The sequence below is a fragment of the Osmerus eperlanus genome, chromosome 14 (genome assembly GCF_963692335.1).
Source record: "Osmerus eperlanus chromosome 14, fOsmEpe2.1, whole genome shotgun sequence".
NCBI classification, from domain to species: Eukaryota; Metazoa; Chordata; class Actinopteri; order Osmeriformes; family Osmeridae; genus Osmerus; species Osmerus eperlanus.
The window spans coordinates 8,679,402-8,706,621 of record NC_085031.1 but is presented as its reverse complement, the minus strand read 5'-3'; the positions used below and the strand labels follow the sequence as shown (position 1 = coordinate 8,706,621).

The following is a 27,220-nucleotide window of genomic DNA, read 5'->3' as shown; positions in this document are numbered from 1 at the left end:
ATCAGACAAAGAGAGCAGATTTGAGAGTTAGCAGAAGCCAAGGACTGGAAGAAATGAATGGATAGAGAAAATGACAACATTCGGGAGGGAAAAAAAGGAGAAATAAGGACGGACATCACACGCGAGATGGAGGTGCTGGAGTAAGCAGGAGAGAGGTCAGCAGAATGAAAGGGACAGGAAGAATTGCCAGATAATGCCACAAAACTAAATGAAGAGATTGAGAATCACCATGTGTGTGTGTGTGCGTGTATGTGTGTGTGCATGTGTGTGTTGGGGTGTGTGTTGGCAGCAGTGTAGGGGCAGATGCTGCCTGCGCTCCGGGCCTCCTGTTTTACTGCCTTCTGCGGAAACGTTACCGTGCCAACCTCAGCTCTCATCCACGGCCAATCGCACGCCAGCACCCAGGGTGAAAGTAAGTTAATACACACACACACGCTACATATAAATTCCATAATGAGAGACAGGAGGATTAAATGAAGGATGTGTGAGCCAGTCGTGGCTCTGTTCATTAAGACTGAGAGAACAGTGTGTGCTTGTATTCAGAAGATAGCTCCTGAGCTCTCTCTCGCCGTCACACGTGTATGCACACACACATACATGGTCAAACACACACACACACACAAATATGCACACAAGCACTCTCTCACACATGTATCCACCATACACACACACATTGTATGTTGGGCAGACAGCCGGTGTAGAGATGCTAAGAAATGGTCAGTGTTGAACTGAGCAGAGCTGTAACCTGTTACTACACTGGGACCTTTAACCTTCTTTAACATTCTAGTACAGGAGAGAGAGAAAGGGGGAGAGGGGGAGAGAGTGACAGACAGAGAGAAAGAGAGGGGGAGAGAGAGGGAGAAAGGGGGAGAGAGAGCGACAGCAGAAGAGGTGGAAGGTTGATATGCAGACAGACAGATCATGACCACGCCGGTGCTGCCCGACAGCTGTACGAGCAGAATTTGATCCTGCAACACACACATAGACACAAACACACACACACACACTATCCACATTACACATACAATATTAATGCAGCAAAGCAATCAGCAAAAACTGAGATGAGGGGTATACCACAATGCCAGAGACAGATTGAAAAGATAAAGAAAGAGAGAGAGAGGAGAAGACAGGAAGGGACTGGGTAAAGAGAGGAATATCCTGTATCTCCCCTGATAGCTTCAGAAGTGGGATATTTGGACTCGTCCGAGATTTATCGGACCTTCACACTGACCGTATTTCTTCTTCTGTTGTGCCTTCACTCCATGTAGCTAAGGTCATCCAGATAGAACATGTTTACTTCCCTGGAATAATTCATGTCTAAAAATGCAGAGTGTGTGTGTGCGTGTGTGTGTATGTGTCAGTACTTACATTAGCCACGAAGCACTTCACAATAATTCTTCCAACCTCTAGTTCAGGTTTTGGTTCCCGCAAGCAAAAAAAGCATGTGTGTGTTTCAACAGATGAACGATGTCTTTTGACCTCAGAGCCCCAATATAAGTTCAGAAACTACCAAGCTACTATCAAGCTAATTATAAGAGATAGATACAGAAAAAAGAAAGAATGGAATTAGGAATGCAGTGTGTGTGTGCGTGTTTGTGTGTGTGTGTGTGTGTGTGTGTGCGAGTGTGTGTGTGTGTGTGTGCGAGTGTGTGTGTGTGTGTGTTTGTGTGTGTGTGTGAGCATGTAGGTGTTAATTCCAGATGATGAAGCACAAACACTCAGGTGTGTTTGTTCTCTTAAGCACCTCTCTGCCCCTAAAGAGCTTCAGGTAATAACATCATCCATCACCTGTGTGTGCGTGTAAGTGTGTGTGCATGTGTGCGTGTGTGTTTGCGTGCCTTTGTGCATGCGTGTGTGTGTGTTAAAAGGGTCAAAAGAAAAAAGGGTTAGCAGAGACACAGAGACACACATCCACAGATGCACACACTTACACACCAAAAAACATGCAAAGTAAACTTCAGAACATGTTCACTAGGTTCAGTGTTGAATAAGCTAAGATGGCGTCACATGACACAGCTACAGTCTGACTGGATCCTTATAGAGAGGACAGAGTCGAGGAGAGGTGGGAATGTGAAGGGTTGGAGGTGAGGGAATTAGGGGGGGTAAATGAGAGAGGAGCAGGATGAGGGGGAGGTGATAGGAGGAGAAGAGGAGTAGAAGGGAAGGAGAGGTCAAAAGAAGGGAAGGAGGGGCAGAGGAAAAGGGGAGGAGAAGAAAGGGAGGAGGAGAAGACTTCTGATCCCTATTAAAAGTGACTCAGCAGATTTTTCTGCCCGTCAGCCCTTCTCTCTGATGATGTGGTAAAGGTACTGCGAGAGAGAGAGAGAGAGAGAGAGAGAGAGAGAGAGAGAGAGAGAGAGAGAGAGAGAGAGAGAGAGAGAGAGAGAGAGAGAGAGAGAGAGAGAGAGAGAGAGAGAGAGAGAGAGAGAGAGAGAGAGGGTGTAAAGAAAGGAGGAGAAGACAGACCAATTGAAAGACAGACCAATTGAAAGACAGACAAACAGACAGACTAATGATGACTTGTGTATATTTGTTTATGCCATTCGACTTGATCAATTAAACAGGTAAAGCTAGTGAATGTAGAAACACATAGGCAACGCTTGTTTCTCAGAGAGAACTGAGAACTAAGCTAAGAGAGAGAGAAAGAGACGTAAAGGCAATGTTTTGCAGAGGTGATGAAAGGTACTGAGAAATATCTCTATACACAGTGGAGGAGTGTGTGCGCGCGCGTGTGTGTGTGAAAGGTTCTGAGAAATGAAGAATCATTTGAGAGCAACGACAAAACAGGGTACTGTTGCTTAATTGTTAGGACATATCTTACAGTTTTTCACAATTGTTAACACACGTTTCTCAAAACAATAATGGCTTTCTCAAAACTGCACACACAAAACTGAAAACCTCACACACAAAATGCTAAACCTGACACTCCCTTTGCAAGATGACTCTTTGCCATCAAGTCTCTTACCTGTTCACAAAATGCAACTCTGTTCTCATTTGGTACACACAGCCATATTTTCAAATGACACACACATACCATTCATAACAGTACACACAATAAGCATTTGCTGCACACCACCAAGCATTCACAGCACACAGTAGTGCAAAATTGAAAACACAATTCTAGAAATGGAACACACCAATAAGAATGACTCTGGGGATCAACTTTTGTAAAATGTCTCAGTGTAGGCCTAACATAAAACAGCACACATATGCGGCAAAAAAAGTTTTATTTCTGAACAGTACAGTACTGTCAACGGGCCTGCTCAACCCATTGCAGCACACAAAGTGATGTTCCCATCACGCTGGCCGGGGACCTCAACAATGGCGCGCTGGCCAATGACATTTCTGCCCCCGCGCCTCCTCTTCACCAGGTTGAATCCAACCTCATCAATGAATATGTATTGATATAACTCATTAGCTGTGTCAAGCTCCTGGATCCGCTGGAACAGACAGCATGGTAATGCAAGTTATAGTATGGACACAGATGGGTCAACACAGTAGGCTACAGTGAGACACTGTAGAAAAGGAACTATTGGATTACAGGTACAATACATGCATGTGTCAGTGCTGAATGTATGGGACTTACAAGCACAAACTCTTGCCATAACTCTTTGATGTGGTCTGTGTTTCAGTCGAATAGGACCCTGTACACTTGTTTCATCCGCATGGCATTCCATGCGGATGAAACAAGTGGGGCATTCCATTCCCCCATGTTTCTGAATGTGGCATGGTCAGCCAGGATCCTGGTTTGTATCTGTCGGAGTGTGATAGTGTTGTTTTCACGAACCATTTTCACAATGTCAGTCTCCTGTTCGGCTGTGAAAGTGCATGTTCTTCCTCCACGGTGTGGTTCTCTTTCAGTCCTGCAAAATACAAATACAGTGAGCACACTGTATTCTATTGATATGCAGTATTTCAGTACACAAGGCAAATATCATTCATACCTGTTCTCCATTCTAAAGGTTCTAATGATGGCAGCAATGTGAAGCGGCTGAGATTTGGTTGGACCCTCTGGCCAGCCTCCCTCATGCTCAAACCATGGTTGAGCACATGGTCAACCATGGTGGCCCGAATCTCATTAGATATCACCGTTCTCTTTCTTCTTCCTCCTCCTCCTCATCCTCCTTCTTCTTGTTGTCCTCCTCTTCCTCCTCCTCCTTGTCATCCTCTCCCTCCTCTTCCTTGTCCTCTTCCTTGTCCTCTTCCTTGTCCTCTTCCTTGTCCTCTTCCTTGTCCTCTTCCTTGTCCTCTTCCTTGTCCTCTTCCTTGTCCTCTTCCTTCTCCTCTTCCTCCTCTTACTCTTACCCCCATCCTTCTCTGGTTGTTGATATGTTCTAAGTTCTCCAATGTTCACCAAACAAAACAGAGGCTCAAGGCCCTTTTTATGCTGCAGTCCTGATCGCAAATTGCTCACCAGACCTGAGTGTTTAGAGATTTGAATATTTGTGTGTTGTAGGTTGATGCTTTAAGACAATACTTGAGAAGTGTGTGCAACAACTGAACATTGTGTGTAGTGTTTTGACAACAAGGTGATGTGTAATTGACATCAGTGTGTAAACAAGGAAAGTCAGAGTCTAATGCAGATAAGGGAGTGTGAAGTAGTGCCAAATTGGGTCGAGCGATTGGTACATGAAGTTAAGGTTGTGAAAATTGTGCCAAATTCTTTGCTTTTTGTGTGTTACAGTTTTTTTTATTCGCTTTGGTACTATTTTCACAAGTAAGGTGTACATTTTCAAAACTTGTAGTACAAAAATCCAAACTGATCACACTTGTAACGCAGCTAGTCATTCTTTCAAAACCTGATGGAATGCTTTCAGTCAGTTGCACATGTTTTCCAGTCCACATAATCATTGTTTCAAACACAAGATTATTGTAATATGTAATGGGAACATTTGGTTTAATCACCGAAACACAACAGTATGATCTTCTTTCAGTTTAGTACTTTTAACAATCAGTTCATCCAACAGCAAACAACAAGATACATGTTTCAAATCGGCCTTAGAAGTGCTGAAATTAATATGCTACAGTACTATGTAAAAGACAGATTACACAGTTTCACATTAGGCAATACACTTACATTACTCACATTTACATAATAAATAATAATTTCCAAAATATCCATCCTATGTGTAATCAACTGAAGGATCAATGAAGACATCGTCTACAATCATTTGGGCAAATTACGTAGTTTTTACTATTTTTCAGATATAATTGTAACATAGGTATACTTTCTATTATGTAACTAAATGAGAACAAAACATAACATTTAGAGGCCCCATGCCCACCTCTCTGACCTCTCTGTTGGTGCCCATGCCCACCTCTCTGACCTCTCTGTTGGTGCCCATGCCCACCTCTCTGACCTCTCTGTTGGTGCCCATGCCCACCTCTCTGACTTGTCTGTTGGTGCCCATGCCCACCTCTCTGACCTCTCTGTTGGTGCCCATGCCCACCTCTCTGACCTTTCTGTTGGTGCCCATGCCCACCTCTCTGACTTGTCTGTTGGTGCCCATGCCCACCTCTGACCTCTCTGTTGGTGCCCATGCCCACCTCTCTGACGGATCCCTTGTCCACAAGCTCTTCCTATTCCTTGCTGTCTATCCTGCTATGTTGAAAGAAATTGCCAGTGTTTACGCCCCCACTTTTACAGTACGTATATCTAATGACCAATTGTGGTTACCCTAATCTGAAATCAAGTAGCAATAACGAGTATTCATCATGTGTGGTTAATTTATATGTTCGTACAAAAACACATTTTACCGTAACAATTGTGAAAAACTGTAATTTGTGTGTGTGTGTGTCTGTGTGTGTATGTGTGTGTGTGTCAGTGCATCGCATATATGTGTGTGCTGTTGCTGAGATGTCAGTACTTTTTCTGCCTCATACCTTCATTCTGAAACTGACAGGTGGAGAGCCAAGAGAGAACCAGGGCAGGGAGAACAGTGTGTGAGTGAGTGTGTCTGTATGTATGTGTGTGTGTGCGTGTGTGTGTGTGTGTGTGTGTGTGTGTGTGAGAGAGAGAGAAAGAGAGAGAGAGAGACATTGCCGTAAGCCTAGCTTTGTGAAGAGGAGCGCTTCATATCTAGATTGCGAGTATAAGTGTTTGTGCATAAACGCATGTTTTAAATAAAGATGACAAGGTGCTCTAGCTCCAAGACTGCTTGTCTATTCTGAGATGGAACCCGTATGAAATCACACCTCATAATGTCTATCATTAAGCAATAAGGGTTTAACACCTCAGCTGAAATAAGATGAATAAAAACTATACCCAGTTTTGCATATCCCTAATTATCACCTCTCATGGCATACAGTACATATCAACACTTAAGCGTGTGAGTGAGAGAGTGAGACAGAAAGAGAGAGCAAGTGTGAGACAGAAGGATATTTACTGTATGTGAGTTTACACTTGAATACATGAGTTTTCACAGGAATATGATAGTTGAATTGATGGTGAAAACGAAGGTCGTCAATGCCTGGGTCTCCATATGGGGGGAGGGGGGGGGGAGATGAGAGAAGCGTGTGCTATATAAACTGGACCACATAGTGAGCATCAACATGTTACATAGTCTCTAGGAAAATCAACGTGTATATCAACGTGTGTGTGTGTGAATGCGTGACTGACAACTTTCACTAATTATTCACTCTCACTTTTCAAATGTTTTGCTGTAGAAGTTATTAACAAGGAAGTTTTATTTCATGTTCCGTAATGTGTTATCGTTTGGCCAAACCCGACATAGTGCGTTAGAGGACAATGACACAGGTTGCTTCAGCACCTGGACAGCGACAGTTAGGGCACGTTCCAATACTCTTGGAGGGCATCCTTTCTGTTTAATGTTTAATCTATCGAAGCAAAACTAACATGACAATTCTTCTGTTGTGATTCAGTCTAGCTATTACCGTAACCCATATCCATGTCAGTCGTGCATCTAGTTAAATTAATTCTGTCCCAAAACGCTTCTTTTTTTTTTTACTTTTCAAAGTAAAATCAGTCTCTCTGACTATCTGTGTAATGTTGTACCGTTTGCAACAGCTTGACCATTTAAAACATGCACGTCCACATGCTTCCCTATAGGAGAGAAACAGATTGATTTCGGGTAAAATCAAAGCGCACGCAGATCGAACAACAGAGGGCGCGGGTGCTCCTGGAGGGACCACGTGCTGATGCCTCCGGAATGTTAAACAGAACCTGCTCCTCTTGATGCATCATAGTGTGTGAGAGTGAGAGTGAGAGAGATAGAGTGAAAGAGAATGAGAGACTGAACGAGCGAGCGAGCGAGCGAGTGAGAGAGCGAGAGAGAGAGAGAGAGAGAGGGAGAAAGAGGGAGAGAGAGAGAGAGAGAGAGAGAGAGAGAGAGAGAGAGAGAGAGAGAGAGAGAGAGAGAGAGAGAGAGAGAGAGAGAGAGAGAGAGAGAGAGAGAGACGACGCAAACGTTTAAAGCTCGACCTCGTACGGTACACGCGGCCGGTATTCCCACATCATAGCGCAATGACGAGAAAGACGAAATGGGGAAGCCCCCCTCGTGCTTCTAGGCTGCATTGGTCAGGGACACTATCGGTTTGACCGGTATGATTTAATAACGCACAGTATAACACCGATACCCAGTAAGAATTAGATGAAGAATAATGAGGAAGGGAAAGGAGGGGATATCTTGTGAGCCCACCACCACTGTAGCTCCCTCTCTTTCTCTCCGATAATTATTTTGTGGGTTCTGTACTGTTGTAGGTGCTCAGCAGGAGCTGCTCCGGTTGCTGCATTGCGCTGACCGAGTAGCGCGTGCTGCGGGTCAACCGCCAAGAGAGTCTGTGGTTGTAACGTCTTCAGTAAAATGTGTGTGTGTGTATGTTTGTGTGTGTGTGCATGCCGCAGTCAGACAAAAGAAAATACTATAGTCTGGAGGGAACCACAACAAAACGAAAGAAAATCTAAAGAAAAATGTAATCGATAGGCTTCTGTATTATTATATTCATTAGATTTATTGTCATCGCTGGCAATATTGTTGTTTTTGTTGTGTTTTTTTGTAGGTTACTACTAAACTTGTAGGCTATTATGGCTTCAGCTGCCATGGCAATCTATAACGGTAGCCCTAGCACTTTTATAAAACGTCATCAAAGTGCTGTGTGTGTCTCAAAATTATTGTTGCTATAATGTTTACCTGCCGTCTTTCAGCTTGTGAACGTGAGCAATACCTAAATTAAGTCCTGTATACTTGTACCGATATAAAGTGCTGATCTGACTAAATGAACAGTCTATTCTTCTATCACTGCGGCCTGTCCTCATCTCCTCTCCGTGACTGTGTTTGTGAATAAATATATTTATCCTACACGCCCGTCATAGTTCCAGACGCAAGCCATTTAATCTCCCGATGACAGGCGGAGGAAAGGTCTATCCCCCTGTAACCGAAACACACACACAGCGACCCAACACCACCTTTCCCTCTCCCGTTTCAGCTCAACGATCAAGTTACGCGGTCAGGGAAATGTTGCAGTGAACACGAGAGAGGTAGGGAGAGAGACAGAGACAGAGAGAGAGAGAGAGAGAGAGAGACAGAGAGAGAGAGAGAGAGAGAGAGAGAGAGAGAGACTGCAGCATCATTTGAGAGCAGCAGCAGCCCTACGCGCACAAGCAGTGCAGTAGAACGCGCAGGTGAGAGAGAGAGAGAGAGAGAGAGAGAGAGAGGGAGAGAGGGAGAGAGGGAGAGAGAGAGAGAGAGAGAGAGAGAGAGAGAGAGAGAGAGAGAGAGAGAGAGAGAGGAGGCGCGTGTGGAGAATGAGAGAATGCGGGACTCTTGGAAAAGACGCATTTCACCCAGTTCATTACAGAAACATCCCCACGAGCGCCTACGGAAGTACAGCTACTGTTGTTGACGTCGGGCTCTCTTTTTCCTTTTTCTGAAGAGTCTCCGTTATGTTCCAGGAACATTATTCTGTCCAGAGAACTCGTTCTGAAAAGCACTCTTGTTTCCCAAGTTGAGTGGAGGAATCTTACCGCTTGGCACGTTGCTTCACTGCGGGAAAAGAACAAACGCAGTTTATGTGTCTGCCCGAAGGTAGGAAGGCAAATGTAGGTTGTCACTATCACTTATAAAACACCATAAACGTGTTTTTTGTTTCAGTTTTAGTCCGTTTCGTGGAATTTGTGAGTTATTTCAAGAAAACGATCTAAGCCGTCCGGAGCTGGAGTCGTGGACAGTTGTCTTTTTGTGTAGTGCTGCATTGCAGTTTCTAACTGTGAAAACGCCAGAAAAGCCGGTGCTCAAACGTAACCGGAATAAAGAAGAATTACTAACGTGATAATAAAGTGGTGAGTCCTCGAGAGAGAGAACTGGATATCTCTCCGTTTAGAGAGACAAGAATGTGAGTCAAGTGGATTAATTAGAAGCGGATGAATTGGTTCTCATATTCTTGGGGATGGATTGTTTTGTATCTTTGTGCTGTGAACTATCCGGAGAGACTAAGGAATTATAAAAGCATGAAGGACTATTAAGAAGTAGAGGGATAACAAAGAAGAAAGCCGTGCTTCTGAAGTGATCTGCAGAGCGAGAGGGGAACACAGTGAAGCTCGCGCCCGGACCTGAGGCAGTGGAAACTGCAGAGCGAGAGAGGGAGGGAGAGAGAGGAGAGGGAAGAGAGACAGAGAGCACGCCGCTGAAATACACACAAAGAAAAAGAGATTGAAGGAAAACGGGGGAAGAGAAAGACGAGAAAAAGGAGAGAAGAGAGTGAGTGTGAAACAGTGGGGGAAGACAGAGAAAGTGGAGTGAGAGAGGGAGAGAAGGAGAGCGGTAGACATGAGGAGGATTGGTGCAGTGCACTCCTCCGTAGCGGAGGCTCTCAGCCTCGTGGTGGTTCTGCTGCAGCTGCTGACTCAGCTCCCACTCGCCAACTCAGCTCTCCGTTACCGGGTGGCCGAGGAGGGCCCTGCCGACATCAAGATTGGTAATGTGGCCGCAGACTTGGGCCTGGCTGCCGGTACGGGCACAGGGGACGTGACCTTCGCCCTGGAGAGCGGCTCGGAGTTCTTCAAGATTGACAACGTGACGGGTGAGCTGACCACTGGCCAGAAGCGGATTGACCGCGAAAAACTCCCACAGTGCCAGATGATCTTTGATGAGAATGAGTGCTTCCTGGACTTCGAAGTGTCCGTGATTGGTCCGTTGCAAAGCTGGGTGGACCTCTTTGAGGGGCGGGTCGTAGTGACAGACATCAACGACAACACCCCTTCCTTCCCCTCGCCCGTGCTCATGCTGTCTGTGGAAGAGAACCGGCCAATCGGCACGCTGTACCTTTTACCCACAGCCACTGACCGCGACTTTGGGAAGAACGGGATTGACCGGTACGAGCTGATCCAAGATGGCGGTTCAGGTACACCTTCGACCCGACGGATGGCCGGAGGGCCAATGGGAAGGGCAGAGGGAGGAGCCACAGGAGGAGGAGGAGGAGATCGGAAGAGAGGAGCCGGAGAAAACGGAGGAGGAGTTGGAGGCGGGGCCAGAAGCAGCGTGTTTGAATTGCAGGTGGCTGACACACCCGACGGAGAGAAGCAGCCTCAGCTTATCGTGAAAGGCCCTTTGGACCGCGAGCAGCGCGACTCCTACGAGCTGGTCCTCCGCGTGCGCGACGGCGGCAACCCGCCCCGCTCCTCGCAGGCCCTGCTCCGCGTCGCCATCACCGACGTCAACGACAACAGCCCGCACTTCGAGAGGGCCGTGTACGAGGCGGAGATGGCGGAGAACGCCCCCCCGGGCACGCCCGTCCTGCAGGTGCGAGCCTCGGATCGCGACGTGGGCGTCAACGGCCAGGTGGAGTACGTCTTCGGCGCCGCCACCGAGTCCGTGCGGCGGCTCCTCCGGTTAGACGAGGCCTCCGGTTGGCTGAGCGTCCTCCATAGGATCGACCGGGAGGAGGTGGCCCAGCTGAGGTTCATCGTCACGGCCCGGGACCGTGGCCAGCCCCCACGCACCGACCGCACCACCGTGGTGCTGGCGGTGCGGGACGAGAACGACAACGTTCCCGTGGTGGAGATCCGGAAGATCGGACGGATCCTGGTGCGGGACGGGGCGGCGATGGTTCCAGAGAACGTCCTGGTGGACACCCCGGTGGCGCTGGTGCAGGTGTCCGACCGGGACCAGGGGGAGAATGGGGCGGTGACCTGCACGGTGGTGGGCGACGTGCCGTTCACCTTGAAACCCGCGGGTGAAACGGCCTTGCCGCCTTTGCCTGCCGATGAGGCCTTTGACAGGTAGGCCTGGCACACAACTACACAGCAACACAACAGTCCACCCCATAATACACCACAACATAGCACACCACAACACAACCCCACGACAAACTGCAACACAACACACTACAACACACTAGAAACTACAATATATTAGAGCACATCCTAGAAAATGGTGCGTAAAGTCCTCGAATGTAGTTAATTTCAATAAAGTGACACGTGTGCATGATGGAATCATTCCTCCTGCACTGCACATGACGACCACTAAGAGCCTTAAAGTTGCTCGTGATCGAATAACTCACTCATAACAAAATGTTTATGCAAACAGGAACCGGAAGAAGTATTTCCTCCACACGTCCGCCTTGCTGGACTACGAGACCACCAAGGAGTACAGTGTCACCATCGTGGCAGTGGACTCAGGAAGTCCAAGCCTGTCCAGCAACAGCTCCCTGACGGTGCGGGTGGTCGACATCAATGACCACGCCCCCACCTTTGCCCAGAGTGTGGTGGAGGTCCACTTCGCCGAGAACAACTCTCCTGGAGAGAGAGTGGTGACTGTGCTGGCCACGGACGCTGACAGCGGCAAGAACTCCGAGATTGCATACTCCCTGGACGCCTCCGTTAATGGGGCCTTCTACATCGACGCCGATAACGGCGACATCCGCGCCTCCGGCGTTCTCGACCGGGAGCAGCGGGAGCGCTACGAGTTTCGGGTCATAGCCAGAGACAAGGGCGCCCCCTCTCTGCAGGGCTCCGCGACTGTCGTCGTCCAGATAACCGATCGAAACGACAACGCGCCCAAGTTCGTCCAGGAAGTGTTCATGTTCTACATCAAAGAGAACCTCCTGGCCAACAGCCCCGTCGGCATGGTGACGGTGACCGACGCGGACGAGGGGGAGAACGCGGAGCTCAGCCTCTTCGTGGAGACGGACAAGGAGGAGGAGGGAGGCGAGGAGGAGGGAGGAGGAGAGGAGGGAGGAGGAGAGGAGGGCGGCCGAGGCGAGAAACAGGACATGTTCTCCATCGAGAACAACACAGGCACGATCTTCTCCTCCGCCTCCTTCGACCGGGAGCGCCGCTCCACCTACACGTTCCGCGTCCGGGCGGTGGACGGCGGCGAGCCCCCCAGGTCGGCGACCGCCACCGTCTCGCTCATCATCACGGACGAGAACGACAACGCCCCGGCCGTCAGCGCCCCCGCCAACGAGTCCTACACGCTCCTCCCGCCGGCCAGCAGCGCTCGCACCGTCGTGCGCACCGTCACGGCGTCCGACGCGGACGCCGGGCCCAACGCAGACCTCCGCTATGCCTTGGTGGGCGGGAACCCCTACAGGCTGTTTGAGATGGGCCACGCCAGCGGGGTCATCACCCTGGCGGAGCCTCTGGAGCGGCGCCACCGCGGGCTCCACCGGCTGGTCGTGCGGGTCAACGACAGCGGCATGCCGTCGCTGTGCGCCACCGCCCTGGTTCACGTCTTCATCAACGAGAGCCTGGTCAATGCCACGCTGGTGGACGCACAGGTAACGAGGGCCCGCACACACACACACACACACATACACACACACAGCTCAATGACTGCATCCAATCCAAGTAATCTGCCAAGTTTATTGGTTGGCATGGCAATAGCTTTGTTCACTCTGTGAAGGGTCTTTGAGGGTTTCGAACACAGCTATCCAAGAATAATGGATTAGTATTATTACTTGGAACGAGGATGTGAGCTCAATTAACCTTATTAATTGCATCACCATTTTTTTTTTTGGTGTATGAGGTTACAAAGTGTCAGCTACATCTTATGTAAAGTCCAAAAGAAAAGACCAGACATGAATGAAGCCACTTGAAAGTACGCCCAGTGTGAATAAAGAGCTTATCCAGCTATAGAACCTAACAATGAGCACTAAAGATGGGAGCATTGAACACCTGATTGCTATGGGATGGAAGGTTTAACGGCTCACAATACTGCAGCACCAGGCAATCACTGCGTGTCACAATTGCGAAGCCTGTTTAAGCCTGCACTGATTACAGTATGGCCTGTTAGGCATGACTGGGACAGAACTTGAGTAATTGAGTATAAGTCATTGAGCAAGTGTACCTTCATCTCATAAGGAATTCAGGGAGTGGAGGCAGGCCAAAGGTAATTATGGTTGGAACGGCAACAGCAGGAGATCACCCTGCATCTCCATTCAGACAGAATTAAATGCTGTGTGTTTAATGAGTGAGAAAGACTTAGCGGGGTTAAGGCCAGATGTTTTCCCTGGCAATTGGGCATGACTAGAAAAACCTCCTAGTTTCGTTGATAGGGTTTTTACATTTAACATTTTTTACATTTTAGCTGACTCATTTAAAGAGTGGGCGTCAGGTGGCTGAGCGGTGAGGGAAGCGGGCTAGTAATCTGAAGGTTGCCAGTTCGATTCCCGGCCGTGCCAAATGACGATGTGTCCTTGGGCAAGGCACTTCACCCTACTTGCCTCGGGGAGAATGTCCCTGTACTTACTGTAAATTGCTCTGGATAAGAGCGTCTGCTAAAATGACTAAATGTAAAATGACTAAAATGTAAAGAGTAACTAAACACCAAAACCTTTTTTATAAGTTAAAACCTTATTGATGATACTCATCCATGACTAAATTAAATCAATGGTATTTATTTAGAGACATCTTTCCAAAGGTGTTATTGTAGATTATTTGGTGGTAAATCCTAGCTATTTTTGCCCATAGTTGTGAAAAACATTTGATGAAACTCTTAAGTGCCTTTATGATGGAATCTGACATATCACAGAGAGGGATTGTGTATGATCTGGTATGTGTTAAAGAGGCAGATATATGTGTGTGTGTGTGTGTGTGCGTGCGTTAAGTTTTCAATTGGAGTATTCAGCAGCACCACTACATCTTTTTCACAAGAGAAAGAGAAGTGCGTATGTGAGTCGATTTGAGTGGAACATTCCAAAGGGACTTGAGATGCATCAGAAGTTGTGCACTGGAACTGTGGTGTACACACACACACACACTCTCTCTTTCTCTCATTCTCTCTCTTTCTCTCTCACTCTGTCTCGCTGGGCGACTGCGCTGAGGCAGAGAGATGCCCAGCAGAATGAGAATGGGACAGAGCACTGCAGGCAGAAACAGCACAATGGGCTGCGCTGACAGACATACTCTATAGAATAATACAGAAGAACCATCTTAATGGAACAGAGTGAAACAATGGGATTGAATTGAGAGAATAGAATACTAGGAACAATCGAATAGAACACAACCCAGTTCCTACTGTAGCTTGGGGGATACTTGTGAGGCAGAATATTCAGAGGTGTTACAGTGTTACAGTACACAGAGGTGTACAGAGCAATGTCTGTCTCAGGTTCCACCAGAGATATACTGTGCTGGAAAAAATCAACAGTTTAGATACTGTTGAGGGGAGATGAGGAGAGAGTTCAAACCAAGATGATTCAGAGTATCTCTCTCAGTCTCCCTCTCTTTCTCTGTTCCTCTTTCTGTCCTCTCTCTCTCTCTCTCTCTCTCTCTCTCTCTCTCTCTCTCTCTCTCTCTCTCTCTCTCTCTCTCTCTCTCTCTCTCTCTCTCTCTCTCTCTCTCTCTCTCTCTCTCCCTCCCTCCCTCCCTCTCCGTCTCTTACTCACTCTCAGACACATTCTCAATAGTTCATTGGTGCCTTTCATATGGTGTGGTATGATATGATGATTGAATTCCCCTGCCATGACAGTCTAATAGACGTGTCCTAGCAAGGCAGAACGAGCAGTCTTCCTCTCAGGCAGGCACACTGTGTGCGTGAGTGAAAGAGAGATAGAGGCAAAGGCAACTTTCCGTGTGCCTTCATGCACGCATTTGCCCCCGCGTGTGTGTGTGTGTGTGTGTGTGAGAGAGAGAGAGAGAGAGAGAGAGAGAGAGAGAGAGAGAGAGAGAGAGAGAGAGAGAGAGAGAGAGAGAGAGAGAGAGAGAGAAGAACATAATGGCCTCTCCCTCATCGCGTGGCTGTCCATTGATTATCCATTTTGTGATGTCTGACCCCTATCCTGGAGAGGCCTGTTCTGTCCCCTCCGGCTCCTTGGGCTCCTACCCACAACCCCCTGCTGGGAGATGGAACCACCAGTTATGGCAGCATGCCTCTGTTGTTGTGGCCTAACCCACTTTCTCGTTACGTCTGCGCTAATGTTCATGGCCCGGTCTGGTGGAGGACAGCACTGCCTTAACCCTTTCCTCACCAGGGCCAATCCTGTCCACCTCCCCTCAAATGTCACTTCAGTTCAGATTTCAATTGAATTTGATGATTGACATCAGGTTATTAACATTTTGCCACATGTCAGACACAAACATAAACAACAAGGACAAACACTAACCTAAACAAACAACTGGGTCAACACTAACTGTCTTTAAAGAATCTATAGTGTCCCTATGGCATGTCCATCCTCTAGAGAGTATATGATCATGTGTGTGTGTTAAAACAAGGACACTGTGTTCTAAATGGGTCCCACGGTCCCTCATAGAGAGAGAGAGAGAGCGAGAGAGAGAGAGAGACTGTACACACAAATAATAGGTTATATTATTTAGTGTGTGTGCCAGTTAGTGTGTGTGCCAGTTAGTGTGGGCACACACGCACACACTAACACAGATGGTTATCACTGAACACACACACACACACACACACACACTCACACAGACACACTGGCTAGTATAACCCATCAGTGTGTGTCTGGTCTTTCTCCCTGTCTCTCTATGGGGGTCCCACATACACCACAGGATCCCTCGTTCAATAGCTGTGGTTGTTTATCATTAGGCTTCCATTAGCCGTGCTCCTGCTTGCTTCACAGCCCTGCTAACACCCACTCTTTCACCGAGACCTGCCCTGTTTTCATGGATCCTATTGGTTGTGATGCAAGTGACGGTGTGATGGTCATGATGAAAGTGATGACAGTGATGATGATGGTGATGATGCCCCCTTCCCCCTTCAGGTGGCTCGTAGCCTGGCAGCCCCCTTGTCCTTGGACATCGCAGGAGGACCCCGACAATGACCGCGCGCTCGGGAAACAGCGCCTCAGCGTGGCCATCGGGGTGCTGGCGGGCGCCGCCGCTGTCATCCTGGTGATCCTCCTGGTGGTCACGGCTCGCCAATGTGGCGCCCAGGGAAAGAACGGCTACGAGGCCGGGAAGAAGGAGCCGGAGGAGGACTTCTTCAGCCCGCAGCCCGCTCACCAGCCCGCCGCGGGACGAGGCTCGGACCGAGGCGACCGCGGACGGAAGCCCCGCAAGGACAAACGCAACGGCGCCGCCGGCGGAGGGGGCGGGAAGACGGAGTGCGCGCTCTACAGCGGCATCATGACCGTCAACGGCCTGCGGCGCCACGGCAACGAGGAGGACGAGGAGGAAGACACGAGCAGCGCCAGCGAGCGCCTGGCGGCCAGGTACTGCGGCCATGGACGGAGACCCCGGCAGCCCCCGCATGACGACCGGCGGACGACGCCACCAGTCCAGCCCCGACCTGGCAGCATTACAAGTCGAGCTCGCCCCTCCCCGCGGTCCACCTGCAGCCTCACTCGCCCCCGGCTGAGGGGAAGAAGCACCAGGCGGTGCAGGAACTGCCCCCTTCCAACACCTTCGTGGGGAGTGGGGGGTCCGGGGGGTCCGGGGGGGGTCCGGGGGGGAGCAGCAGCAGTGGGGGGAGTGGCAACGCTGACGCGATGTCTCTGGGCTCGGACCAGTGCTCCGACTACGGCTGTCAGACCGGCAACAAATACAACAAACAGGTAGGAGATGACTGGGTGTTGATTGTTTGTCTGTCTGTCACAATTTTCTTTTGATATTTCTTTCTTTCTTTCTTCTTTAACTATCTGACAGTACTGTTCTGATCCATCGTCCTCTCTCTCTCTCTCTCTCTCCTCTCTCTCTCTCTCTCTCTCTCTCTCTCTCTCTCTTCTCTCTCTCTCTCTCTCTCTCTCTCTCTCTCTCTCTCTGTCTCTCTCTCTGACTCTCTGTCTCTCTCTCTCTTCTCTCCAAAGCCCTCCTCCCTTCTTCTCTCCATCTCCCTATCTCTTTTTCTCTCTGACGGTGCCCTCTCCTTCCTCTCTATCCCTCTCTCTCTTTCTCTCTCTCTCTCTCTCTCTCTCTTCTCTCTCTCTCTCTCTCTCTCTCTCTCTCTCTCTCTCTCTCTCTCTCTCTCTCTCTCTTTCTGTAACTGCTCTATCCTCTGTCTCACAGTTGCAAAGCACACACTCCTCAGGTGATGTCTGGCGATGATTTTATTGCAGGAAAATAGCTGTCAGTGTGTGTGTGTGCGTGGTGTGCGCATGTGCGCGTCTTAAGCCTTGAGCACTGTGACGGTCTCTGCTGTCTGCGAGTGTGTGTTTCGTGTCGAACAGCAGTCTCCATTTATCAAGGCTTACTGCTTAACTGCTTGGCACAGTTAGTTTCACACAGAACAACCCACATGTGTGTGTGTGTGTATGACGTGCATGTGTGAACCCCCAGAGAGATCCACAGAAGGGTAGTTACAGAGTGAGACTTGGCCACAGCTGTGTAATTGGTCAATTTTTGCTTTTCACCGCGTTCCCTCCATCATATTGGCCATGTCATTCTTGTTTCCCTCACAAACACAAACATCAAATGCAGCGATAATGGAAGCTGACGCTTAGCTGGGTGGTCACTTTAAGCTCACAGGACCTGCTGAGGGACATCGACGAACACACAAAAACACAGAGACACGGCGTGTGGTACAGCAGGGTGTCCCCGGTCCATGAGGAGTACTCCTTGTAAGTGACGTTTGATTGACAGCGAACCCTCTTTAAGGGCTGGTCTCTCATTTCCTTGACAGACAGTTCCACATTTAGTTGTCCTCTACTTGCGAAAAACTGCTGATGCAGCCATTTTAAAGGGATGAGAAGAGCTTCTTAGGCTAATCAATTCATACATGAGCTCTCTGATCCTTCTGAACACACACACACATACACCTATACACATACTCACACACACACACACGCATGCACGCACACACACTCATACACTAGAGGTTAATCCATTATGGAGTCAATCCTCTTAATCTGCCGTTCTCAGGGAAAGAAAATGCTTACTGGTGGAGTTTGGTGTTCACGCACATTTTTTCTCTCACACACACTCACACACACCACACACTGACAGCTAATGAATTATTGATTAGAGGGGGGTAATTAACTTCCCTACAGCCACATAATATGACCCCTCCCATAACTTCAAGAGACATAGATTCCATAGAGTGTGTATTTGGGTTTCAGTTTGAGGATTTGGTGGAGCGTGTCGCTGTATGGGTATGGGTGTCTCTATGTCAGGGACAGGGTCATTTGGGGTATTTGAGCATTTTTAAGAGGTAAAAATCCTGTAGAGGTTGAATATATAGAGGGAGAGAGAGACAGAGTATGAGGCAGGGGTTATTTAGAATTTGCTTTATTGGGTGGGTTATTTAGAATTTGCTTTATTGGGTCATTGGAAGCTCAAAACATCTAAAGCCAGAAAATAATAACATAAATCCTGCCCAGTTACACAGATGTAATATAACAGCGATGGGGAAGGGGCCGGGGGGGGGGGGGGTGGAGACATGGATAAATGGACACAGTTAGGGGGAGGGGGTTAAGGAGACACAGAGAGAGGTTTACAGAGAGAGAGCGGGGGGCTGGGGGGTAAAAATGGACATGGAGATGATGGGGGACAGGGAGAGAAAGCTGATGGGGGAAACTGGGCATGGAGAGGGAGAGAGATGTGAGATGGAGCTAGAGAGAAGGTGAAGGGGGGAGGGAGGGATCAAGGGCTAGTTTGGGTGTTAGCCAGAGTGGGAGGGCTGTGCAGGGATGTGGGTTATTAGTACATCAGGGAATCCTCCAGAACCTGTGCTACCGATCACATTTAATATAGAAAGACTGACTTCTCTCTCTTTCTCTGTCAAGCAAGACCTGACCTTTACCTGCAACTCACATTTTTGTGTTTCTTTTTCCATATCTTTCTTCTTTAATCTCTTTCTCTTTTTCTCTCTTTCTATCTCTCTTTTTCTCTCTCTCTCTTTCTATCTCTCTCTTTATATCTCTCTCTTTCTCTCTCTCTTTCTGTCTCTCTCTTTCTGTCTCTCTCTCACTTCACCAACCTCTGAGAAAGAACAACTCAGCATTTTCACTAGTGAGACTTTCTTTTACCGTAGTGAGCACTTTCTCGTGCTGTTTGTGTGTTAATGTGTGTGTGAGCATGCGTGGGGCCACAAAGACTGAATCGAACTGGACCAAGGCCATCGCTCGAGCAGAATAAGTCAATGCCTGCCAGTGCACACACACATACACACAAGCTGGCACACACACACACACACACACAAACCACACACACAATGGGCCAATCAATGGCAGTTAACAAGGCCAAGATGGCGATGCAGGTCAGACTTGACTGTGCTGTTTTGCTTATGTCAGAGCTCCTGTGCAGTAAGCAGTGTGAAGGTCAGCTCCAACCCTGGCAGGTGGAGGCTTTGACCGAGCAGGGAGGGGTTGTGGGGACGACAGTGGACGCCAGTGGGCTTCATCTCTGGAGTCAGGTGGCTGAGCGGTGAGGGAATCGGGCCAGTAATCAGAAGGTTGCCAGTTCGATTCCTGGCTGTGCCAAATGACGTTGTGTCCTTGGGCAAGGCACTTCACCCTACTTGCCTCGGGGGGAATGTCCCTGTACTTACTGTAAGTCGCTCTGGATAAGAGCGTCTGCTAAATGACTAAATGTAAATGTAATCTCTGCTGTGTTGTTCTGCTGATTGGACTGTATGGAGACACAAGCGCAGACTTAGACAGAGAGCAGAGAATTACGATGAAAAGCAACTTTTTCATTTCAAGGAAATCCCTGAGGATTAAATATGATGAGCATCTGTCGCAAATGAATGATGCCGAATCAAACACACACACACACACCAACACACACATACAGTACACACACTAATGCTATATTCCTACAAAGGAAAATTCATTAGAACACACACACACACACAGTAAATCACCTTTACCCTTACCTGAGCGGGACGCGCAGGTCAAACTTGACAGGGGTGAGGAGGGTGAAGAGAATGAGGTGAGGACGGGGGGAGGGGGGGGGGACTTTAAACAGGGTCAAGAGGGTAGGTAACCAAACCTGAGGATCAGACGTTTCAGTCTGTCTCATTGACAGACTGAAAACCGATCTACTCCTTCACCTGGAGATGGGGATGAAGTGTGTGTGTGTGTGCACGTGTGTGTGTACCTGTATGTGCATGTGTGTGTAAGTGTGTGTCCATGCGCGTTGTGGGGCAGTTGTGTTAGTAATGCCTACTCTGTGTTTTTACTGTAAAGAGATATTGATTTTCTGGTGGACATTGGCTATGAAAGCTTTTATGTGGACATGCTCTTGAATATGTGTCAGTGATGGGAAGGGGGGGAGAGAGAGACTTACATAAAGGATAGAGAGAGGGATTTTAGAGGGTCTGAGAGAGGGGGGGGGTGGTAATGAGGGAGAGAGAATAAAGGCTGGGAAGTGACAAAGGGAGAGGGAACGAAAGGGGGAGGAACAGAGGGAGAGAGAGGAAGAGGCTTGTTTGTTTCCATTCACACCAAATAACAAGGTCAAACCTCTTGGAATCTGATAGGATGTCCCATCTTTCTCGGACTCTCTCTCCTTATACCTCGCTCCCTCCCTCTCTCTTTCTCCCTCCATCTCCCTCCCTCCCCCCCCCTCTCTCTCTCTCTCTTTCTCTCTCTATCCCTCTTTCCACCTCCCTCTCTCTCTTTCTCCCCCCCTCCATCTCCCTCCCTCTCTGTCTCTCTCTCTCTTTCCACTTCCCTCCCTCCCTCTCTCTCTCTCTCTGTTTCTATCTCTCCTTCCACCTCCCTCCCTCTCTCTCTAATGTTTCAGAGCAGTGAAGCTTCAGTTACAGTGCTTGTCTGTGTCTCTGTCTCAGTGTCTGAACGTGGTGGAATGCAGAGTATTTCATTCCCCACACATTTGGACAAGCCACAGCGCGCACACCTATGCCCACACACACACACACACACATAGACCCGTGCACAAATGCGTAATCTTATGTGCTGTAATTGCACACACATAATTGGGTACACACACCCTCACTACACCAATGTTGAAGAATGTGATGACACGGGTCTACAATGTGAAATGTTCCTTTCGTTGTTCCTTGATCTAACACACACACACACTTGTACACAGGACGTCTTGCTGTTCTCTGTATCAGTGTGTGGGCTCTAGGTTGTCTTTGAAAGCTAAGTGCTTGCTATTGTCCAGCCATGAATCTCCTTATCTGCCTTCCAGCACTATCTTAATGTCCAATGACAGGCTTGACAATTTACTCTAATACCTTCAGACAAAAGAGTCTCTCTCTGACTGTCTGTCTTTCTCTTTCTCTCTTTCTCTCTCCGTCTCTCTACTCTCCCTCTCTCTTTCTTTCCCTCCGCCTCTCTCTTTCGCTCTCTGTCTTGCACTCTCTCCCCGTCTCTGTGTTCTTGTTCCTCTCTTTCTGTCCACACAAAGGAGCATGATCCGGATGCGCTCTGTCCTGTCCGTACACATACGTTGACCTGTCTCTTTCAAGCCACCAGCACTGTGACCCCTGTCGACTGGGGCTCCATCCGTCGTCTACAGACTGCTTCATGGTTACGTAAGAATGTGGGGTGTGCACAGTAGAGAACTATGAGGTCTATGGGATTTGCTGCAGGACAAACTGGGAGCGTTTTTTTTTTACCGGATATCGGTTGTTATAATTTTTTTATTGGTCTATCTTTTTTTAAATAATTTTTTTTCCCCCTGAATTCTGAAGCCACTGTTGTTGCTCAGGGCTCCATGCTGCCATCTGTTTGAGAGTTGTTTGTGGTGGAGAGATAAATAGAGAGATGGAGAAACGGGGGAAGTGAGAGATGAGAAGAATTCCTGGCTGGCGCCTGTAGCTCAGGCTGAAGAGGTGAAAGAGGAGGAGGGGGAGGGGGGAGGAGTAGGAGGGGGAGGGGCAGAGATGTTGTTAGTGCAGCATGACAGAAAGAGAGAGAGAGGGAGAGAGAGAGGGATGAGAGTACAGTTCGGAAGGAAGATGGATAAAGAGTTTGCTTCACTCTGTAGAGAAAGCCAGTGCAGAGAACCTGGGTTCCCTGAGGCATGTGTGTGTGCATGTGTGTGTCTGTGTGTGTGTGTGTGTGTGTGTCTGTGTGTGTGGTATTCTACCTGCCCTATCTAACAGTTATATAAATATGAGTGGGCAGGCCTATGCCTGCAGCTTTTTACCATACCATATCAAGGATCCATCCGTGTGTGTGTGTGTGTGTGTATCTTGATCTTTACTCCTCCACACTTGCTTGTGCATGTCTATTGGAGAGGAAAGGACTAGATAAGAGAGGCTCTCCCCCACACACACACTCGCACACACACACACACACACACACACTCGCACACACACACACACACACACAGGTGGGGATTCGCTAGCTTGAAGAGACCTTGTCCCACAGCGCCTCTGGCACTCCAAGAGAGATGTATTAAAATAGACTTGACCCGGTCCATACACTCTAATATTATCTACCGTACAGCCTAAACTAGCTAAACTCTGTCTGACACCGCTCGTTACACAAACACAGTCAAATAAACACAAACACCAAAGAAATGAGGCATAACTCACTAAATAAATAACAATAACTCTCATAAATAACAACATCTCTAACTACCAGGTCCCTCAACAAACACACACACACAAAAAAAAACACACACCAGACTTAAATCAAAGTCATGCAAATCAAACTACCAATTAGGGCCACAAACAGGTTTCCTTGGGGATGAAAGGACGGAATCTTATTGGTCGGATACAAGAAAGCTTAGATCTGAGCAAGCAATCTGAGGAGGAAACACACACACACATAAACATCAGTCAAACATGCAAACACACATATACACACACACACAGCCACACATAAACACACATGCACCTAAGCAGACACGTTCATGATCTGTTAGAGAAGATCACAGGGTCAATCCCATTCATGCTTATGCCTAATATGTAATGTTTACACACAAACACACACTCATTTCCGTACAGCAGTGTTCTGGAAAGCATGAATGAGCTTTGGTCTCTGTGTTACTGTATGTAGACATGAAAGCTTTCGTTGATTTTAGAGAGTGGAGGCTTTGATTATGCCTGAGTGTGTGTGTGTGTGTGCACAGACTGTGTGTGTGCTTGTGTGTGTGTGTTTGTGTGTTACAGAAATATGTCATAATCCATATTTGTCCCAGTTTGTCCCATTAGTGTACATTTAGATTTGAATGGTCTCCAATCGTGATACAAAAAGTAGTGTGGCATGTGTGTGCATGTCTGTGTGTGGGTGTGTGTGTGCGTGTCTGTGTGTGTGTGTGTACTGCAGCAGTTGAGGAAAAAGTCTTCTTTCTCATTAGCTCTATGCTGAATGGCTCTGCTCTCTGTCTCTGGTGTAAAGCACTGTCGAGGCACACACAAACACACCACACACACATGCACACACACACAGACACTCCTATGAATAGTCTGTTTGCATATCAGCATACTTTATGGCTCAAAGAAAATGACAATCATATTTATTATACAGGACTATATAGAGAAGTAGAGAGAGAGAGAGAGAGAGAGAGAGAGAGAGAGAGAGAGAGAGAGAGAGAGAGAGAGAGAGAGAGAGAGAGAGAGAGAGAGAGAGAGAGAGAGAGAGACAGAGAAAGAAAGAAAGAAAGAAAGAAAGAGAAAGAGCGAAAGTGAGAGACCAAGAAAGGGAAAGATGGAGAAAGAGAGAGAAGTTGTTTTTATGTGTTCCTCTGCGTCAAAGCTGATGAGAAGTGTGAGAATGATTGAGCCTTGGTGTGTCAGGGAGCGAGAGAAAGAGAACGAGCTGTGGAGAAGAGAAAGCGGACAGTGTCCTCCTTGTGTGTGTGTGTGTGTGTCTGTGTGTCCCAATATAAGGCCCCCTCTGTATCCCCGAGGTTCTCTCTGTCACTCACAAACACTGAGGCCATTGTCACGGCAACCAGGGTCGGCCCCGAGACGTTTCTGTGGCACTGTGTCTGTCACAGGGGTGACAGGGCTGCAATAGGGTTCCACACACACACACACACACAAGTGAAACAGACATATTAACTCACCCACCCACTCCATTCAGCCCGTGTGGGATCGTATGTGTGCGTGGATGATTCAGTATGACTGTGACACAAATGTGTGTGCGTGTGTGTGCATGTGTGTGTGAATTAATCACTAGCAGCACAATCTTTAACCTCTAATAGTGAGTGACGCTAATTCTAAAATGACACGATGGATTTGAACATGTTCTGGTATTTCATAGTCAGCTACTGTTGGCTTAGCCAGTCAGAGTATTTACTGTAAACGGGAGGAAGAGACAGGGAGAACAGGGAAGAGAGAGAAAGAGGGAGATAGAGAAGGAGAAACGGGGAGAAGGTAAAGGGATGGATGGAAGTAGAGAGAAAAAGAGACGGGGGGGGAGAGGGAGAGAGAGAGATAGGGGGATAGTGAGAGAACGGTAGGAAGAAAGGCAGTGGTGGAGGGATAGTGAGAGAGAGGGATAGAGGTAGGGAGAATGAGAGGGAGGCAGGGATAGTGGGATAGAGAGGGAAGGATCATGAGACAAGGGGTGGGGGGGGAGGGAGGAGGGATAGAGACCTTGCTCTGGTCTCCGGATGTTTCTCTGGTCCTTTATTGACTCAGTCTATTGTTCACAGCATCAGCTCTAATCACTCTCTACAGGGAGTGTGTGTGTGCGTGTGTTTATGTGCGTGCGCATGCACAAGCGTGTGTGTGTGTGTGTGTGTGAGGGAGTTTCCTACCACTCTATCTAGACATCCCTATTCTCTTTTATATAGTGGCCTTACAGAGATATCACTGTTCTCTTTACCAGCCTTTCTCAATGAACAATAGGCCTGAACCACGCAACTACGAGTTCCTCACGCACACACGCACACACTTTGACCCAATAATGAATGCGATTCTGATGGCCGACATACATATGCATGTCGTCTCTCACGCACACACAGTGGGGTGGTTGTAAATCCACCATCCTGTTTGTGTCATTCTCCACAATGACCACTGTCATGGTGACCCGAGGAGATGACTGTTTTGGAGACTGACAGTGGAACGCTTTAAATAATACACACACACACACACACACAAAAGCAGTTAATCTGAACCAGGGGTATTTATCCTGTAAAGCCCCTCTCACTATCCCCTGTTGTCTCTCCATACAGTGGGACAATATGACTCAATAGGATAAAGCTGTCAAAGAGCTTCTTATTATGGACACACACACACACCCCCACACACACACGCACACACACACACACTGCTATTGTTCTTGAGATTGTTGCAAGCTCAACTGAAAGTCAATCCTTTCCAAATGTATTCAGGGCACCCACATCAACTCTACAAGCAAACAACAATATGGTCGTACTCATACAGACCAACCCTCTGCTGCATCTTTCTAGAGTTCCAGCCGGCGTGGCTGCTTCTGTGATCCTGGCTGGTCACCAGTGCTGTGTTCTGTGTGCTGTCCTTCCTGTGTGGTCCACAGTGGGGCGCTGTGCACACTGCAGCAGTATTGGCACAGCACAGGGCTGATCAGATGACCTCTCTGCTGCATTTAATGTTCTCTCCTGCTCCGACACTCTCCTCCCGCTCTGCCTGTTAGGGGGGCAATTGTAGTACAAGCTCTGCGTGTGTGCGAGTGTCACTACCTTCTTTCTCTCTCTTCTTCCTCATCCAGTCTCCCCTCTTTGTCTTTCTTCTTCTTTATTAGGTAATTCATTCAACTCTTCCCATCTTTCCAAACCATGTCTCTTGCACTTCCAGTCCTCCCCCCCCATTTCTCCCTCCCTCCCTCCCTCCCTCCCTCCCTCCCTCCCTCCCTCCCTCCCTCCCTCCCTCCCTCCCTCCCTCTCTGCAGTGCAGCATAGTGATTGGTATTCCTCCCACAGAGGCCTGATAGTCAGATATTGCTGAGAAGCTCTCTTTTCTACCTGCTCCTGGAGGGAGGGAGGTAGGGGAGAGTAAGGGGGAGTAAGGAAAGGACAGACAGGGGGGGGGGGGGAGGGGGAGGCAGAGGGAGGGAGGGAGGGGGTATAAGAAATCAGAATCAGAATTCGGTTTATTCGCCATGTATGTTATACAAACACGGAATTTACTGTGGCAGGGAGGTGCAAACACTAAACATATACGAATCGTAAATTAAGTAAAGGTACAGAAGTTTAACTATTTCTAAGAATTAAACAATCTAAGAATAAAACAATTTAAATATAAAGTAAAATATATATAAAAATAAGAATAAGAATAAAAATGAGCAGCATGAGTTGTCAACATAGTGCAAAAGTGCAATCAGATAATGGGTTAATTAATGAATGAATGTCAATGGGAGTCCTTGGCCTTGTTGAAGAGGCCAGTAGCAGATGGAAAGAAACTGTTCTTATGGCGTGAGGTTTTGGTCCTGATGGAACGCAGCCTTCTGCCAGAGGGGAGTAGCTGGAACAGGGAGTGGCGGTGGGAGGGGTCGGCCACAATCTTCCTCGCTCGCCTCAGGGTCCTCGAGGTGTGCAGGTCCTCGAGGGTAGGCAGATTGCAGCCGATCACCTTCTCAGCAGTGCGGATGATACTCTGCAGTCTGTTCTTGTCCTTGGCAGTGGCAGCAGCGTACCAGTTGGTGATGGAAGAGGTGAGGATGGACTCAATGATGGCTGTGTAGAAGTGCACCATCATTGTCTTTAGCAGGTTGAATTTCTTCAGCTGCCGTAGGAAGTACATCCTCTGTTGTGCTTTCTTGGTGAGGGAGCTGATGTTCAGATCCCACTTGAGGTCCTGGGAGAGGATGGTGCCCAGGAAGCGGAAGGACTCCACAGTGTTGACTGGGGAGTCGCACAGGGTGATGGGGGTGAGTGGGGCTGTATTCTTCCTGAAGTCCACGACCATCTCCACTGTCTTAAGAGCATTGAGCTCTAAGTTGTTCTGGCTGCACCAAGTCACCAGGTTGT

The 27,220-nt window shown here is 48.2% G+C and overlaps 1 protein-coding gene across 1 annotated transcript in view; it reads left to right on the top strand.

The window, feature by feature from the left end:
* Positions 1-8,627: 8,627 nt before the first annotated feature.
* pcdh7a (protocadherin 7a) overlaps positions 8,628-27,220 on the top strand; it is a 28,790-nt gene continuing 10,197 nt past the window's right edge. The window contains 6 exon segments of the mRNA XM_062477279.1: positions 8,628-11,236; positions 11,544-12,735; positions 16,171-16,215; positions 16,217-16,627; positions 16,629-16,702; positions 16,704-16,962. Coding sequence (XP_062333263.1) covers positions 9,786-11,236; positions 11,544-12,735; positions 16,171-16,215; positions 16,217-16,627; positions 16,629-16,702; positions 16,704-16,962 — 3,432 coding nt within the window. The 5' untranslated portion in view covers positions 8,628-9,785.